Raw genomic sequence first — 17866 nt, 5'->3', positions numbered from 1 at the left:
TAAATCCCCCTCAATTTCCTTGGCTAAGGGGCATTCGCTCATTTCTTCTTCTTTTAGATAGGAATTATAACTTTCAACTATGCACCAACTATATAGAAAATACACACAAACATATTTCTTTTACATCAGGATTTGAGCTTTGATAATTAGAGTCAGGGGCAGAGCCAGGCCTAGAGCAATAAGGGTTTGAGCCACAGGCTTGGCTCCATAATCCCATTAAAATCCCATATATGATCGTCTAACTAAAATTGCTCAATTCGACCCTAGGATTGTCCCTCGATGGAGTTATACACCCACAACTTCATCATTATATTGTGTTTGTTCACTCACTCATTTCTTAGACTTGTTTTCTGTTTGAAATGTATAGTTGGTATTCTCTTCCTCCCTAGCTAGTGCTCCCACATGCTCTCAGTGGATGTTCAGTATCAAAGCACATACTACCCCCATAGAATTTTGGCACACTCAGGAGTTTCTCCCATCCAACTAGTGCATATTAATTATTTTACTGCTTCATTCCTAATACTATTATTTTCGCACACTCAGGAACTTCAGAAAATATTTCTATTCAGTACTTGTATATCGACAGTGTACATAGGAGACTGGAATTACAAGTTTGACTTCATTACATCCTTCAACAACACAAAGACACACAAGTAGAATGCATATGTCAAAACCAAACAAGCTATAGCCGTGCTTTAAGATCATTGCTATACACATAGTACTCTTATTTTGCGCTGAAATCATTATGACTTATTATTCACTCAGTTCGAATATAGCAAATCATTGTTACACTACTTCTTGGCTTTGAACCAAATCAAGCGTTGGATCGACGCTTCCTTGTAGATGTAGTACATCCATTCTTGCCATTGACGAAAGCTACAGCAGACTGCACATACTTGGTATGGGGTGGTATTCGTGATTCCCATGTTACTAATTCAAAATCGCCATCTGGAATTGCAGCACATCCAGCTATTAGGTCTCTGAATAACAAACTTGGTTTTTTCCTGTTTGGACTATCATCCCTTTCTACTCGAGGTGGCATCAGATGAAGACGAGTACGATAAGATGATCCAAATCTAGTTATGTCTATTGGATGCTCTTTCTCAATGATATCTTTTGGATGTTCACCATATTTTGACAAGTTACTTTTTACCATCTCCTTGAAGCGCTGCAATACGCTGTTCCATAATTGAAAATCATGGTTCCTTCTAAGCAAGTCAGCAACCACGTTTGCAGTTATCAGTGATCCACCCAAGACAACTGCAAGATCATTTGCAACCATGGCCATCTTAGGATGGTCCTTTTCATCTATGCTTCCAAATGCTAGCATCTTGAAAAGGTAGCTATATTCCTCTTGTGATAAACTGTTTAGACAAACTGTCTTTACTGTTCCAAACCTTGCAAGCTTTCCAATCCGACTTATGATTATCACTTTGCTCCCTCGATCTGTCATTTGACTTACAGTACAATAGAACTTTACCCAGTCATCTTCATCTATGTCCGTAAAAAATTCACCTACTATCAAAGTCCTCTCCCTTTTGAACTTTGTGTGCTCCATTCCCCACATATTATCTCCATTGATGTACAAAATCGAACGAAAGTAAGATCTGATCCGCTCATCACCACAGACATGGCTGACCAAAGTTTTCTTTCCTACCCTGCAGCCACCAATGATTGGAAGAACAAGAGGACCACCCTGCTGACAAGGATTTTGCAACAAAATGTTGATAATCTGTTGCTTTTCGGCATGACGACCAAACATAAAATTGTCAGTATAAAGGTAAGCATCGTAGGGTCTGCGACAGACACGTTCACATCCCACTAACAATACAACAAACTCATTGATATTGGAAATGGCAGCTTCCAAATTGTTTAGCACAATTTCTAATTCATTGTCATCAGCAGGGCTTCTAGGGGTATCAAAAATTGTGCGCGAGCGTTTCAAAGAAACATACATAGTACACAACTTTCTCACCTCTTCGTCCTTTGGTGATTTGTACTTGATTGTGTCCAGCATGTAGTACCCTCGATACATGCTTTCTGCAAGCATCTTGAGTTGCATTAACATCATAGGGTTTGTGATGCATCGCCGATCTGCTTCCTCGACAACTATGTGGACTCTAAGTAGGAGTTCCTTCAGCCTCTTCATCTTGTCATCTATAGAAGTACTTTCCATGTATTTCTTCATCAGAAATGACGTGAGTCGGTTGATTAGGTCACTTGCAATTGCAGATAAGGCTACCTCCATCTGAATCTATTCACGTGTGTAGCTCTGCAAAGGCTTGTGTGTTTGTGTGCTGCTCTCTAAAGGCTTGTGTGTCTGTGCACATCTCTCTATAAGACATGCTTATTTATCTCCCAAGAATCGCTGCTGTGTATAGTAGGTTGGAAATGATTGACAGCAAGACCAGTCAGTATCCATAGGCATTTAGGATGCGTTTGGTTGAAGGATAGGGATGAATGGATGGAATAGTACATGATGATGTGATGATCCTAAATACACTTATGCAAGTTATCTGTTTGGTTCGATGTATTAAACAATGCATCAAATTGCTTGGTTAGTTTTATGTATACGTGGGATGATACGAGACAGTGTTTGGTTGGAGAGATAGGATGCACACACCATAGGTTCTTGGCACTATATTTTCTTCCATTTTCTTTTTCCCTTTCTTTAATTTTCCTTTCCTTTTCTTTAGCTTTTCCCTCAGTTTTTCTCCCATGAGGCCACGCAAAGTGCTTGCTCTGGTGCAGACATATGCCCATCTTTGATCATGAGCCTCTTGGTCTGTGGGACTGCATACAAGCTGAGACACATCAACTGAGTGCTATCATGAGCTGTGGAAAGCGAAAATGTTTGAAAAATGTAATCATATACAGCATTTTAGGATAATATTCCAAAAACACATATTACATCATCCTGAATAATATCATCCTATCCACCCAAATCCCTCCAACCACACACACCTTTAGTTGCATTTTTATTTTACTAAAATGAGGGCATAATCAGCCTTTATCTGGTCAATGAAAACCCTATTAGTATTGATTATGGATGAAATCTAGGAAGTTAATATTCTGCACTTACCGATTTTAAATTCTTACTATTCAACATATGTACAATGTTATCACAAGTTTCATATGTTATCTTCATCATGGCTACTTAAATTCTGAGAAAGCATTTTTGAGGGAACAAACAGTAGGATTTATTCAGTCAAAAAAAACTTCAGTATTACAGTCTGAATCCAAAACATTAAATAAGACAACCATTGTAGTAATATCCCATCTTGAGAAGGCACAATCCAAAACATAACATTTTGTTTTGTCCGTCTCACAAAACATTCAACTCAAATTCTCCTTGATTTTTCCTTTATTAAGCTCTCCTCCTATAGCAACTAGTCACTCTGCACACTGCATCAAACATGTTCCTTCGTCTTGTTCTGAATATCTAGGATCAGCTTAATGAGGTGGTTGCTACTGAGGAATCACCACAGTACTCATTGGGTGTGATGAAGGTGATGGGTCGATTTGACAATGAAACCATTCTTTGTGTTTCCTAATCAATCAATAAATAAATCACCAGTTAAATAAACAAATAAAATGAGTCTGCAGGATATTCATAAGTTGGAAGTCCTGAATTTTTTTTCTTGAAAGTTGAATTAGATTTGACTTGAAGTATAGTTTTGAGATTTTATTCTCTGCTAACACATAAAGTTGAGTGGTTTTGCTGGTGAGAAATGGCGATCACCAGCAAGACAGCACTCCTGAGACATGACCTCTGGTTTCTTTGCTACATATCCACAAGATGGGTCATTCTACAAAAAAGAAATATTTATGAGGCAAAAGGACTTTCAAACTTGTTGCAGCATATCTTTTACCTACAGCACCTAAATATTTTCCTATTATATATGTATTTGGAAATAAACAAGTTGACTGTTGTAAATTAATATTGCATCACATAAAATGCTTATGTTAGGAAAATGATGAAGTTACATAACATATTTGCCTAGCGACATGTAGATGACATTTTTTTTATAAAGGAAGCTTTTATTAATCTCAGACGATTACATCAAGTTGATAAAATCATACTAAGAAAATTCTCGGCCTCTGCGCATATGTCATGTAGATGACATGGAAGGACTGAAACATGACTGGAGACTCAATGAGCAATGAATACCATCGCTGTTTGCCCTTTGACGTTTTCTTGTTGACTGGGTAACTGTATTTATGAAAAGTAGCACGCGTACTGACTGTCACATATCAACTACGGAATTAATTGTATTTACAATGTAATTCTGGAATTTGTAGTAGTTCTAGAATTTTTATTTTTAGAAAGGAGTATTTCTTGGGATTTTTACTTCTTCCAACTTCCAGCCATTGAAGTTCATGATATCTGTCGCTTGATGTAGAATGCTATTCAAGCGTGCCAATTAATCAAAGCCACTCCGAAGATATCTCTACTACTTAAAAGCATAGTCGTCCATTCACCTCTTCGTGTGCGGTTCACTTGGACTTACCCACACGTCTCTAGAAAACTTAGTGGAGAAAACCAACATCCTGCTCCCCATGGTGGGCAAACCCACCACATCCAAAAGTAAAAGAAAAAAAAACTAACAGTTCCTCCAGAAAAGCAGCCAATCAAGAAAAAGAAGGAACCATAGGCGATGGGATGGCATGGCATGGGTAATTTGTTAGTATCTTAAAAAAAGTTGACCGTAAAAAATTTGTAAGCTGGGAGATAGTGAACCATTAGCCTTAAACACAGCCCAGAACAACGGAACAAAGAGACACAAAAATGTGCAAACCGTATAGATGAATAGTTTCATTCTACCGTAGCAAGTTTATTAGTTAATAAATTCATCTCCTTCATTCCTTCGATATCGATGAATATGGAAGAAGCAAATATTATCTGAAGAGCGACCATTTTTGGTTGCAACATCTTCTTCTAATGGTTTACATGGTCGTTGGGGATTCAGAGCAGTGATAGCTAACAAATTCAGGGATGCCATTGGTTCATGATTTTTACAGAAGCAGAACCGACCAAAAGAGGATGTGAATAGAATGTATACATTGATTTCCCTTACGGCAGAGGTGCAAAGTGTGCACAATCATTTTGAATTAACTGTTGGTAAGAGGAAAGAAACAATTTCACCCTGAATATATACAGTAGATGTGCTGCTGCCACATAGGCCTCTTGAGGTTCCAATTGTGATACCTATTGTTGATAGTTGCAGACTTAGTTGGCCGGAGGACATCAATTTGGAGTGATTGTAATGATGACATGATTTGATCCCACTGTTCTGTTATTTGCTACCATGATTTTTTTAATACTTGTTTCGAAGCAAATACTAGCCCATCCGAAAAATGGGCAACCTAATGGTGGTTACATATTCTTTACTGAACATATATAATACTAAATTTAACCCAACCTGAGGGTAACCTAGGTTTAACCTGTGTTCAACCCAACCTATATACTATTCTGCAGGTTCGAACCGGGAAACCAACAACCATAGGACAACACATTTCTGGTCTTGTCCAGGTTGGATTGACGGTTCTAGTTGGGTTTGCTTCACCTGTGAATGGCCGTAGTTGGATCCATGGTCATTGGCTCTCTGTGGCTCTACCTCTCTATCGTTTGAGCACGGAAGGGAAAAGAGAGGAAAATCGTACAAATCAGAAAACCAGCTGTACACAAACTGTTTTGACCCGCAGAAATCTGTCCATAAACAGCCCTATTGGAAAGATGGTTCAGTGAAACAGTACTATCAACGGTGAGCATCCATATAGACTTTTTGAATGGTGATTTCTTAGCAGCGCTTTAATGGTTCTGGAACCTGAACACTTCTAATTTGCAAGATTTGAATTCATCGCACATCAATCTCCTCCCTAAAAAGGAGACACCTCCAGCGCTGATCATTATAGACCTATAAGCTTAATGCATAGCTTTGCAAAAATCATCACCAAGACTCTTGCAAACAGATTGGCACCGAGACTTAATGAATTGGTCTCTCATAATCAAAGTGTGTTTGTGAGGAAAAGAGCTATTCACGATAATTTTCTCTTTGTCCAAAACATGGTAAATTTTTTCCATAGGCACAGAAAACAAATGCCTTTTTGTCAAAGTCAACATTTCAAAAGCTTTTGACTCGGTAAGCTGGCCTTTCTTGTCGAAAGTCCTACAACGTTTTGGCTTCGGAACAAGATTGCGCAATTGGGTATCAAATTTGCTTGCTTCCTCTTCAAAGATTCTCTTCAATGGTTCACCAGGAGAGAAAATAAAACATTGTAGAGGTTTAAGACAAGGTGATCCCCTTTCACCTTTCCTGTTTATTCTTGTCATGGAACCGCAGCAAACAATGATTTGTAAAGCTGAAGAATTGCCTATTCTCACGCCGATGTCATACAGAGTGAGCCGTTTTCGTTGTTTTCTTTATGCTGATGATGTTGCTATTTTTGTCAAGTCGACAGAACAAGATCTCGACATGATGTGCCAGATTTTAATTTCATTTTCCAAAGCATCCGGTCCGCACACCAACAATGAAAAGACCGAAATATTCCCAATAGCTTGTGAGGGTGTGGATGTTCAAGATATAACGCAAGTTCCCCCGGGGTCGATAAAAACTTTCCCCTGCTCCTATTTAGGTTTGCCGCTGCACATGCGCAAACTAAGGAAAGTGGACTTCACTCCCTTGATTGACAAATGTGGTGCACGCTTACCAGGTTGGAAAGGAAAGTTTTTCACTTCAGCAGGCCGTGAAACTCTTGTTAAATCACTTCTTACCGCCCTTCCAATATATCATATGACAGGAATCCAAACACCTAAGTAGTGGGTTATCAAATGCATTGATCGTTTTCGCAGAGCGTTCCGTTGGAAAGAAGACGACCCCAACAATGTCAGCCCAGGATACAGCCTAGTTAACTAGAACACAGTTTGCATGCCGAAAAATTGAATAGGCCTCGGAATTTTAGAGCTTAACAAGTTCTCTAGAGCCATTCATCTTCTCTAGTTTTGGTTCAGTTGGAAGGAGGAAAACAAGCCTTGGTTGGGCTCAGAGTTGCCTTATGACAATGTCGACAAGAGTCTTTTCCAAGCTGCTACAGAGATCATGCTAGGAGATGGAAAAAAAAGCATTGTTTTGGGATGACAACTGGCTCTCAAACCAATGCCCAAAACACCTTGCTCCAAGGCTTTTCAGCTTAGCAAAACAAAAAAGAAATACAATGCATCGCGAGCTGACTAGCAATAAATGGATCTTCTCCTTTCGGCAGATCACTACAATTAAGGAGATCCATGAATTGATTTCTCTAGGCACCCTCATTCAGAATGTGCAACTCCTTCCAAGATTGCCAAACGATATCCTTTGGAAATTCTCATCTAATGGGATTTACACCTCAAAAAGTGCATACGTGTTGCAATTTTAGGGCATCTTCGTGTTGATGAAAAATCTGCGCTCGGGCGATGGTGTCAGGTCTGTGTTGACGCGAACGACTTCGGGGCTTACCAAATTTCACTGTTAGCACTTCACCACCACCGATTTTGCGAAAATCTGGTCAGCTCCTACTGAGCCAAAACATCATTTTCTTGGATGGCTCATTCTACCCAAAAAACTCCAACCGCACAAAATCTTCTTCATCACCACTGGCCTTGCGATTGGATTTGCCCTCTTTGTATGGAGCCTTTCGAAGGCACTGCTCATATGTTCATAGAATGTTCTTTCACGATCAATGTGTGGAACAAGATTTAAAGGGTTTAGGTCAAAATACTTTGCCTAACAGATTAGATTTAAAATGTTGGTGGAGTTTGCTCTCAGCCATTCTACCAAACCCCAGCAAAAAGAACTCTAGGCTGCCTGATCACCTCCTGATGGAGCATTTGGTTGGAGCGGAATCAACATATTTTCCAAAATCTATGAACGACAACCGACGGGGTGGCCTCCCTAATCCTACAGGATCTCGATCGTCCAAAATCTATGCACGACGACCGACAGGGTGGCTTCCCTAATCCTGCAGGATCTCAATCTGTGCCACACGGCTTTCCAACCCCCTTGATGTTTCTCCTATTATTACTTTTCTTTATATTCTTTGCCTTTTTATGTTCGCCTGTACATAACTTTTGTTTCTCCTAATATATTAATTCCGGCAGTCTTCCTGCCATCGTCTCTCTGCTTTTTCTTCTGTTAATCCACTCCATAAATATCTATTAGGTAATACTTATAGAGCCTTTAGAGTGTTCAGCATTGTTAGCAGTTTGTTGTTGGCACTTTGGCACATTCTCTTTGTTGGTGCATTGGAGTTTGTGATTTATTTATCTCCTTATTGAATGAATTAACAGCTACAGTCTATTTTGCAGAGACCCCATTTATACTAACAGTTCTCACGTGATGGAACATCCTTCCGAATTGGGTTAGTGGCGGAGATTTGACAGGTTTAGGGGCACCGAATACACTACCAGGCCGCTTGCTGCCACTATGGGGATGCTGTGACAATCAATTTCCATGGCAAGCCAGGAGGGCTCTTTCTCATCAATGCCGTCACTATTTTTACGGGCTAGGGCCACAGTGGTGCATGTGAAGCAGCTGAGCTGGAGGTTCCCAAACGTGACCCCGAAGAATAAGGAGAAGAAATTCAAGATTTGATTTTTCTTTTCCCATCCTCATATCAAGGTGGGGAAGGCAGGTGACAAAAAATACATCAACCTGTAGAGGTGGCAATTTCCAATGTGTGAGTATCAACGCTCCATTTATCTTGTATGTTTGCATTTCAGGATGATTTAGAAGATCAGTATCTCATTATGTCAATAATCATTTAATGAGTTAATTATTTGGAACGACATAACGGATTAGCTCATACTAACCGCCAACCCGGACGTTGCACAAGCTATTACAAGAAATAAAAATTTAAAAAATACCAAATACATTTTATTGCTTAATAATCTAATTGGCATGAATACAATGGATGTATGAAGAGTAACACAATGATCTACAAGAGATGATTAATACCTAATTACTTATTGTTGATGCAAATATTGGAAATAAATTTGATGTTTTCATTGAAATTTACTAGAATCCGAACAACATAGAACATTAATTATCCAAAACTACAATAATAGTGAATAGCATATCTCATCTGTTGTAAATAATCATAGAATAGGGCAATACCACTAAAGACTACTTTTCAGCGTGCTACAATATATCATGCATGACAGGTAAAAATTATAATCGTTGGTATACCCAATATATAAATACACAACCAGTAAAACATTTACCCCTGGTAGTGTACTGATTCTATGTGGGATAATAATTGAACACATTGGACGTGTTATAAACTTATAGTAGTCATATAATCCTGAACCTAATATTTTTATTTTACATCATATAATACATGGGGTTGTACTCAATGGGTGAGAGAAATATATCTATTTGTACTTACAAAAGAGACCTAAGAAATGAGGTTTGGCTAATATGAATTTATTGTTTAACATTGCACTGGGAGAAGCCTGTTGAAACTCAACAAATAAAGAAGAGCACTAAACCTTGACTAGATATTTTTAGATAATGGAAGCTTTTATTGAACTCAGTCAATTACATCAAGGTGATACAATTATCCTAAGAACACTTCTGGCCTCTGCATAACTAAGATGCACACAGCCGAACAAACAAAACCACACTCGAAAGGGAAAAAGAATGACATGGAGTATTGAGGACCATCAATCTAACGACTAAATTGCCACTCATGAACAACTCCTTGGCCATCTCCTCCAAAAGCACAGAGTTTTAAGGACCACCAATTCTAAGACTAGATCGCCACCCATATCCCTGGGTAAAAAACTCCTTGACCACCTTCTCCAAATGTTGACATGCCGCAACTACCATATCCCGCGAACCAGGCTTCTGTAAGATAGCCACCACCTTCTCCAAATGTTGACATGCCGCAACTACCATATCCCGCGAACCAGGCTTCTGTAAGATAGCCCATGTACAATGCCAATGGATAAGAGAATATATAACCTACAAATGTGAAGATATGACTATCCATTTATGACCTTTATTTTTAAAAGAAACCTTCTTTGATCACTACTGAGCTCCGTTAATCTACTTTTAATTTTACGGAGGGCCATGTACTCTGGTTCTGCAAAAGCACCACATACAGGAATGTACCTCCTCTGGGAAACACAAATAATGGCGATGGTAGGTTCATGGACATGCATGTTCTAAGACCAAAAGAAAGGGATGAATAAAAGGCAGTTAATTAGCTCCAAAAATCAGCAGGGTGTTTTACCAGGCATTAAAAATTGCCATGATTTGAAGGGCTGCTGCCTGAAAGCGAAGTCCCATTTGTTACGTCTGGCTTGAGATGATCAAATCCAATCCAAATCGATCACTGATCAGGATGATGGTCTGAATGGAGAGTTTTCAATCGCAGGTGAAGTCCGAGCAGTATTTTTCGTCGCAGGCAAACTTCAATCTACTCGTGTTCTCCATGTACATTTGCATTGTTGTCTGTAGATTGGATCAAAAGCAACACGATGGGATACGGTAGCTGTAACGCATAGTAGATGAGATTTAGAAGTGGGATAGAGTAGATTTGTTTAAAGGTGAACCATAACAAGCACAAATATATTTAATGATCAATGGTTGTAATGGTACAACATATCCAATCAACGTTCGGATCTTTCTAATTAACATGTGAGCTCCTAGGAAGTGTCCAATTAGTATAGGTAGTCCATACATCACATGTGTGAAACTTCAAAAAATATTTCTATTCATTCTTGACGGTATACATAAAAGATTGGGCATACAAGCTTCACTTGGATTAGTATTAACGTCCTTCTCCAACAATACAAGATCACACAAATAGAATGAATATATTTCAACCAGATACACTACATTTTTGTACTATTTTAACTGCAGTACATATAGAACACTTATTTTGCTCTACAATTTTTGTGTTTTAGTTTTCCCTCAGTTAGAAAGCAATGCCGAACTTCCATGAACCAAATTAACTACTAGATCGGCGCTTTCTCATAGTTCTGAATCCATTCTTGTCATCGGCAAAAGATGTACCAGATGATACATACTTAGTATAAGGTGGTATTCGTGATTTGCATGTTACTATTTCAAAATCACCATTTGGAATTGCCACAGATCCAGCTATTAGATCTCCAAAGAATATAGTTGGCATTCCTATGTTTGGAAGATCGTCTGTTTCTACTCGAGGTGGCATGATATGAAGATGAGTAGGATAAGATGACACAAATCTAGTGGCATCTACTGGCTGCTCTTTCTCAATGATATCTTTTGGATGTTCACCATATTTTGATAAATTATTCTTGACCATCCCCTCGAAGCGTTGCAATATGTGGAGCCAGAAGTGAACATCATGATTCCTTCTAAGCAAATCAGCAATCACATTTGCTGTTATCAGGGATACACCAAGGACTATTGCAAGATCATTTGCAACCAAAGCCATCTTAGGATCTTCCTTTTCATCAATGCTTCCGAATGCTAACTTCTTGAAAAGATAGTTGTACACCTCTTTTGATAAACTATTTAGACGAACTGCCTTTACTGCTCCAAACCTCGCAAGATTTTCAATCCTACTTATGATTACCACTTTACTTCCTCCAGCTGTCATCTGACTTATAGTAGAATAGAAGTTTATCCAGTCATCTTCATAAATGTCCGTAAAATATTCACAAACAATCAAAGATGTCTCCTTTTTTAACTTTGCATACTCTATTCTCCCCATGCTGTCTCCACTGATGTACAAAATAAAAGAAAAGTAAGATCTAATATGCTCATCGTTGCAGACATGGCTGATCAAAGCTTTCTTTCCTACCTTGCAACCACCGATGATCGGAAGAACAAGAGGAGCACTATGATGACAAGGATTTTGCAACAAAATGTTGATAATCTGCTGCTTCTCGGCATGACGAGCAAACATAAAATTATCTGTGTAGAGGTAAGTATCATAGGGCCTGCGACACATGCGTTCACATCCCACTAACATTACAACAAACTCATTCATATTAGAAACGGCAGCTTCCAGATTATTCAGTGCAGTTTCTAATTCATTATCAATAGCTGGGTTTCTAGGTGTACCAAAAATTGTGCGTGAGCGCTTCAAAGAAACTGACATGATTGATAATCTTTTTACCTCCTCATCATTTGGAGGTTTGTAATTGATTGTGTCCAGCATGTAGTACCCTCGATACATGATCTCTGCAAGAATCTTGAATTGAGTTAGCATCTTAGGGTTTGTGATGCATCGCCCATCTGTGTCGCGACCGAGAAAAAATACATTTTCCCGAACGCTAGTGTATTAATCCCCGTCCCAGGAAAAGCCGGGGTACACCACACAAACATGATATAAAAGACACATCTTTATTATATCGATAATATTTACATTATTACAAAGGCACTTAAGGCCTGACAATCAAAAATAAACAGTAGCGGACTAGCGGGCCTACGGCTCCATCTTCACGGGCGCTTAACTGGGGTATAAGCCAGGACTCCACCTAAGACTTCTTCTCCAAAGCTTCTCTTACTGAAGGGGGGAAAGATTGAGCAAGAGTGAGTACAACCACAGTACTCAGCAAGCCACACCGGCAGATGCATGATTAATGCAAGGGGGTACAAGGGGTAATAATATAGGGGTTAAGTTTTGCAGAAAACAGCATTTAAAAGTCACTTAGTTGCCCAAAGCCATTTTATAAAGACGATCCTAGAGCTACGCAATGTTATTAATCAAGGCCGTGAACCCTCACGAACCTGCCTTAACCCAAGGCCTACGATGATTCAGACTGAACTGGCAACCCGACCCTAGGTCCCAGCTCGTCCCAAGCCAACCCAGGCCAACCATTCCATATTTTAGTTGTTAAGCAGGTCTTAAGAATTAAAACACTAACTTGGGTACATTGCTAGGCTTGCCCATAACCGAGGGCGCTGCTATTCGAATAGGTTATACTCTGATCAGAGGTGTACATCTTTACCCACAAGACACATCTTTCTCACGTGTAACCACGTGCCACATACCACCACGGTATACGGACGGAAGACGTGACATAGTTTCCAACCCATCCTAGCCATAAACAAGAGTACCGACCCAGCCCCGCCTACAGCCGGAACCTCTGGGACAGGCAGGCAGGATTGAGCCCCTAGCAGCAGGACACCAGCCCTGTGCCATGACATCTCGACTACCGGGCCGCAGCTCGTGTAGCCTTCATTTGTCCTAGAGATGTCCATCGACCCCCGACTTCGTCCATCTCCATCCGTGTACTTTTGTTTATAACCAGACTGAGCCACAAACTAAGCCTTACCCACTAGACATGTGGAAGTACGGTAGTGCTTTGCAACAGACGGCCGAGCTTAATCCTTATAGTACCCGAGGTACGACTAACAGAACCCAACCATGCACCTCGAGCCCAGCCTAAAACCATTTTGGGGGTTTTGAATAGAGGGGGAGGTGTGTGTCCAATTCCAACATAAGCCAACCATTCCATAGCGTCCAAATGATATGAGAATTCCCAAAGTCTAAAGTTATAAAATCACCTAATGTTGCCTAATTAATCAGCGAAGCATCTACCTAAGTTCATACTAGTGGAACCATGAATAGTGTACCCACTAGTTGGGGTTTTGTTTATCCTAGGGCGAACAAGGTAATAATAACAATAGCAATAATAATAAGGTCATAACAAACATAAATAGGCATGGCTAAATAAAACAGTGATAACGCGGGAATTTAAACAAAGCGATCATGCATTAATTTAAATCAAAATAATTTTATAAACTGGGATTCAATATGCTCAAGGATGATGTGACTTGCCTTGCTCAGAGAGAACGGCCTTCCGAACCTTCGGCGACGACCGCGAACCACGCTTCGGGAACCTCCGGAACGACATAAGCTACGCGAAGCACACAAGCAAAGCTACAAGCCTATAAAGAAGCAATAACAATACATAAAAAGAAAGCACAGGGTTCTTTAGGTTATAACAAACCTTAAGAGACTTGAACGGGTCGATTCGGAGCTCGTATGACCAAGACATGGTCATCCGAAGTTTAATGCTGTTATCTGGAGATTTGCGGATTATTATAATTAGGTTTTGCAACTATAAAACATGTGTAAGCGCTAGCCTGGAAAAGACAGGAAGGCTACGCTGTTGACATGCGGACTCCACATGTCAACCTAAGGGACCGCGGTAGACCGAGTACACAGAGACAGTCCACGGGTCGACGGAAGTGGACCTCGTGTGTCAACCGAGGCGAGTGGCCGACAAATGGACTCCACTAGACACCACGTGGGCTGCACACATGGAAACCACTTGGCTACCGAGCGGGCACACTAACACGGTCGCCACACGCACAAGCGAACGACTACCGACACCGGTACACGGGTACCGGGGTCGACAACTGCACAACGGGCACGGGCGACACCGAAAGGACGAGGACGGGGCAGCGAAGGAGAGATCCTTACCACCACGCGACGAGGCGAGGGAACGACAACGACGAACGGGCGCGGCGGAGACGGCCGGGAATGACGGAGACGAAAGGTGAGGGGATGACTTCGGCAGCGATCCTTGGACGAAGGTGAGACACGGCCGACACGAGGCTTGACGACGCGGAGCCGAGGACGAAGACGACGACGGGGTTGCAGCGGCTCGCTTGACGAACGTGGATGACGAACGCTATCGGCTTGACGGAGAGACGAGCGACACAACGAGCGAAACCGGGAACGACGAGAGGACAATGACGACGACGACCGGGGCCAGCGAGGAGGCGACGAGGGCAGCCGGCAGCGGCTGCACGTAGACGAGGACGGCGTGGAACACGCCGCTGCGATGCCGACGACAGAGGCGGCGCCGCGAGACGACGAGCCGGCGAGGAGGAACGATGACGACGACGACGAACACTGGCGGGGTTCGGTCGAAGGGGAGGCGAGGCCGAGGGCGACCTTGCCGCTGCGATGCCGGAGGTGGAGATCGCGACGTCGGCCGGCGCACGGGCACGGTGGAAGAGCCTGCCGAAGGCGACGTCGACGAGGAGGAAGGAGAGGCCGGCGCGGGCGACGACGTTCCGGCGAAATTCGGGCGACGCCGTGGCCTGGCCGGGGAAGAGGATGGCGCCGCGGTGCCGGGGAAGGAGGCGACGACGACAGCCGCCGCACCTGCGAGGCGGCACAGGCGGCTGGAGGCGGTGGAGTGGTGGCGACACCACTAGACGTCGACGAGGACACCGATCCGGCGAGCTTCGGGAGAGGGGACGGTGAGGCCGGTGAAGGGGACGGCGTTGCAAAGCCGAGGGAGGCGACGGCACGGCCGAACGGCGCGCGGGCGAGGTGGTAGGGGCTGCTGGAGGCGGCCGGCGGCGTGGGAGAGAGAAGGAGGACGGTGGGGAGAGGCGGGGCGGCCACGGGAGAGCGCGGGAGGGGGCTAAAACTGGAGAACGTACTGAGGGGGTTCCATTTTATAGGGGAGGAGAGGGAGCCGGGCATGGGAGAGGGCGGAACGGCGACGGGAAACACGGCCGGCGGCCATGGAAGGCGGCCGGGAATGGCGCGGCTGTTCCGGGCGATTGGGGGCGCCATTCAAGGGGGAAAACGGGGGAAATCAAAGAGGAATCAATGGGGATTAATTCCCCCTATTTAATTTTGGAATCCCATGATTAAATCGCACGGATTTGAGGGAGGAAAGGAGCTAGGGTTCACGGGAGAGAGAGGAGGCCGTGCGGGAGGAGGAAGACGACCGGCGCGTGGGCCCCACGCGGTCAGCACGCGTGCAACGCGCGTGCGGCGCGCGTGAAGGGGGGCGGCTCGGGAGGCTGGGGCGGCTGCGTGGCGCGGCTTGGGCCGGGCGGCCGGCCCAGGAGGAGAGGAGGGGGAGGCGGCCTGGGGGAGAGAGGGAGGAGGAGGGAGTGGGCCGAGGGGAAGGAGAGGAGGCCCAAGAGAAGGAGGGAGAGGAGGAGAGGGAGAGGAAGAGAGGGAGGAAGGTAGGACTTTGGCCGCGGGCCGAGAGAGAGAGGGAGGCTTTGGGCCAGACTTGGCCCAAAGGGAGGAGGGGGATTAATTTTTAGCTTTTTCTTTTTAATAAACTTTGTTAATTGTTGTTGTTGTTTAATAAATATTTTCGGTGCTCTGAAAATTTAAGTAAAATTTGAGGGCTCATTTTAGACCAAGGAGAATTTAACAAAAATTCTCCGGACCACATTCGAATTTTTCTGGCACGTATTTTAGTGTTTGCCAATTTCTTTTCGAATTTTAATTTATTCTATTATTATTCCTTTTAGAGAATGATTTTTATTTCGGGATGAATTTATCAAGACGTGACAATCTGCTTCCTCGGCCACTACATGGACCCTGAGTAGGAGTTTATTCATCCTTTTTATCTTGTCATCTTTCACAGTAGTTACTGTGTATTTCTTGATTAGAAAGGACATGAACCGGCTCGTTAGGTCACTTGCAATTGCCGAAATGGCTGCCTCCATGTGAAACTTTGTGTGTTTGTGTGTGGCTCCCAAAGGCTTGCTCCTTCTCCCAATATAACCGCTGTTATATATAGTAAGTTGGATATAGGAGAAAAGTCAGTCATCATTGTCCATAGATAGTACTTTAGTTGCATTATCCACACATGCATGCTTACATATAATAACTTATCCTTGTACATTGATGAGTTTTGGCACAATCAGGAGGTGTCGTGCTAATCAAGAAAAGTGAGCTTTTTGACTAGTGGAGGCACGGGCAGCCTTGGTCTGGTCGATAAAACCCCATATGGTTGGGGGTGGCTACTATTCTAGGCAGCTAGGGTTTGAGCCTTAGGGTTGTCTCCTAATTATAAATTCCTATTTAAGATTCTCTCAAAAAAATTATGAAAACATTAGATGTAGAAGCAAGTTCAACCATACTCTTGGAGATTTCTTGGCTCTGCCCATAGATGCCACAACCACAAAAAGTGCTACTGAGACACATACATGGTGTCTAATCTCTGTGCCAGTTGATCACGGCCACATTACTTGTAGATACGATGGTTACTTGGGTCATTTTTCCAAAAAAAGAAATATTCATGAGGGGAAGGATCTTAATTTGTAACATGTTTTCCTCTTATGTATATTCCATGGCTATATCATCAAGGTTAGCTACACAGGGCCAATAGAAAATGCACGCATGTGCATAGTAGATAGAACACACGATACATAAATCAGAAATGTACCAATTGACTGATGTAAATATTATGTCACATAAGATGTTTATGTCAAAAATTTAATCAAGTAACATAAGATATATATTTTCCTAGTTTCATGTAGATGACATAGAAGGGCTGAAACATGGCGGGAGAGTCAACCGACAATGAATACTATCGCTGTTTACCCTTTGACGTTTTCTTGTTGATTGGACGACTGTATTTATGAGCTAGTACCACACCTAAGTGACAGTACTGACTATCACATATCAACTACAGCATTAATTATATTTACAATACTATATCTCTAAAATAATTGACTGCAGAAAGACCGTCGGTTGGGAGATAGTGAACCAGTGGCCATAAACACAGCCCATAAGAGAGCAACAGAGAGACACAAACTCATGGCTAGTTTCATTTCTATCGAAGCAAGTTTGTCAGTCAATAAATTTGAATCCTTCAGTCCTTTGATATTGATGCTGAGTATAAGAAGCAAATATTATTTGATTGTCATACTACATATAATTTTACACGGCAAGTAGGCCGATTGTTACTTGTTTGCATAGAGGTGCAAATTGCATAGAACCGTTATAGAGAATGTTCTATGCAATTTCATGTTTCAGAAAAGAACCTGTTTCACCCTGAGTGGGATATCAACAATGTTCCACAGCACCTATTGTAGCCATCTTATCATCAACAATA

The 17866-nt window shown here is 42.2% G+C and overlaps 3 protein-coding genes across 5 annotated transcripts; all 3 read right to left on the bottom strand.

Moving 5' to 3' along the window:
- Window positions 1-566: 566 nt before the first annotated feature.
- LOC127752958 (uncharacterized) lies at window positions 567-2309 on the bottom strand. Of its 3 annotated transcripts, none has more exons than XM_052278408.1 (2): window positions 1976-2309; window positions 567-1738 (listed from the first exon to the last, which is right to left on the bottom strand). In XM_052278408.1, the coding sequence occupies exons 1-2, from the start codon at window positions 2246-2248 to the stop codon at window positions 815-817; spliced, it is 1197 nt and encodes a 398-aa protein (XP_052134368.1). In that variant the 5' UTR covers window positions 2249-2309; the 3' UTR covers window positions 567-814. The 3 variants fall into 3 exon arrangements, with proteins under 3 accessions (XP_052134368.1, XP_052134369.1, XP_052134370.1); XM_052278409.1 differs by having other exon boundaries at window positions 567-1732; XM_052278410.1 differs by having other exon boundaries at window positions 567-1696.
- An 8683-nt stretch (window positions 2310-10992) lies between these two features.
- On the bottom strand, window positions 10993-16472 carry LOC127753100 (uncharacterized). Its single transcript, XM_052278565.1, has 3 exons — window positions 16316-16472; window positions 12151-12269; window positions 10993-11910 (listed from the first exon to the last, which is right to left on the bottom strand). Exons 1-3 carry the CDS (start codon window positions 16470-16472, stop codon window positions 10993-10995), a joined length of 1194 nt encoding a protein of 397 aa, XP_052134525.1.
- LOC127753101 (SH3 domain-containing protein C23A1.17-like) lies at window positions 12428-15667 on the bottom strand. The gene is made up of 3 exons (XM_052278566.1): window positions 14467-15667; window positions 13991-14064; window positions 12428-13897 (listed from the first exon to the last, which is right to left on the bottom strand). The coding sequence occupies exons 1-2, from the start codon at window positions 15574-15576 to the stop codon at window positions 14041-14043; spliced, it is 1134 nt and encodes a 377-aa protein (XP_052134526.1). The 5' UTR covers window positions 15577-15667; the 3' UTR covers window positions 12428-13897; window positions 13991-14040.
- Window positions 16473-17866: the final 1394 nt, after the last annotated feature.

Source organism: Oryza glaberrima, chromosome 10 (assembly GCF_000147395.1).
Source record: "Oryza glaberrima chromosome 10, OglaRS2, whole genome shotgun sequence".
In the NCBI taxonomy this organism is placed as follows: domain Eukaryota; kingdom Viridiplantae; phylum Streptophyta; class Magnoliopsida; order Poales; family Poaceae; genus Oryza; species Oryza glaberrima.
Note: the sequence above shows the minus strand (reverse complement) of the source record. Positions and strands in the feature narration are given on the sequence as shown.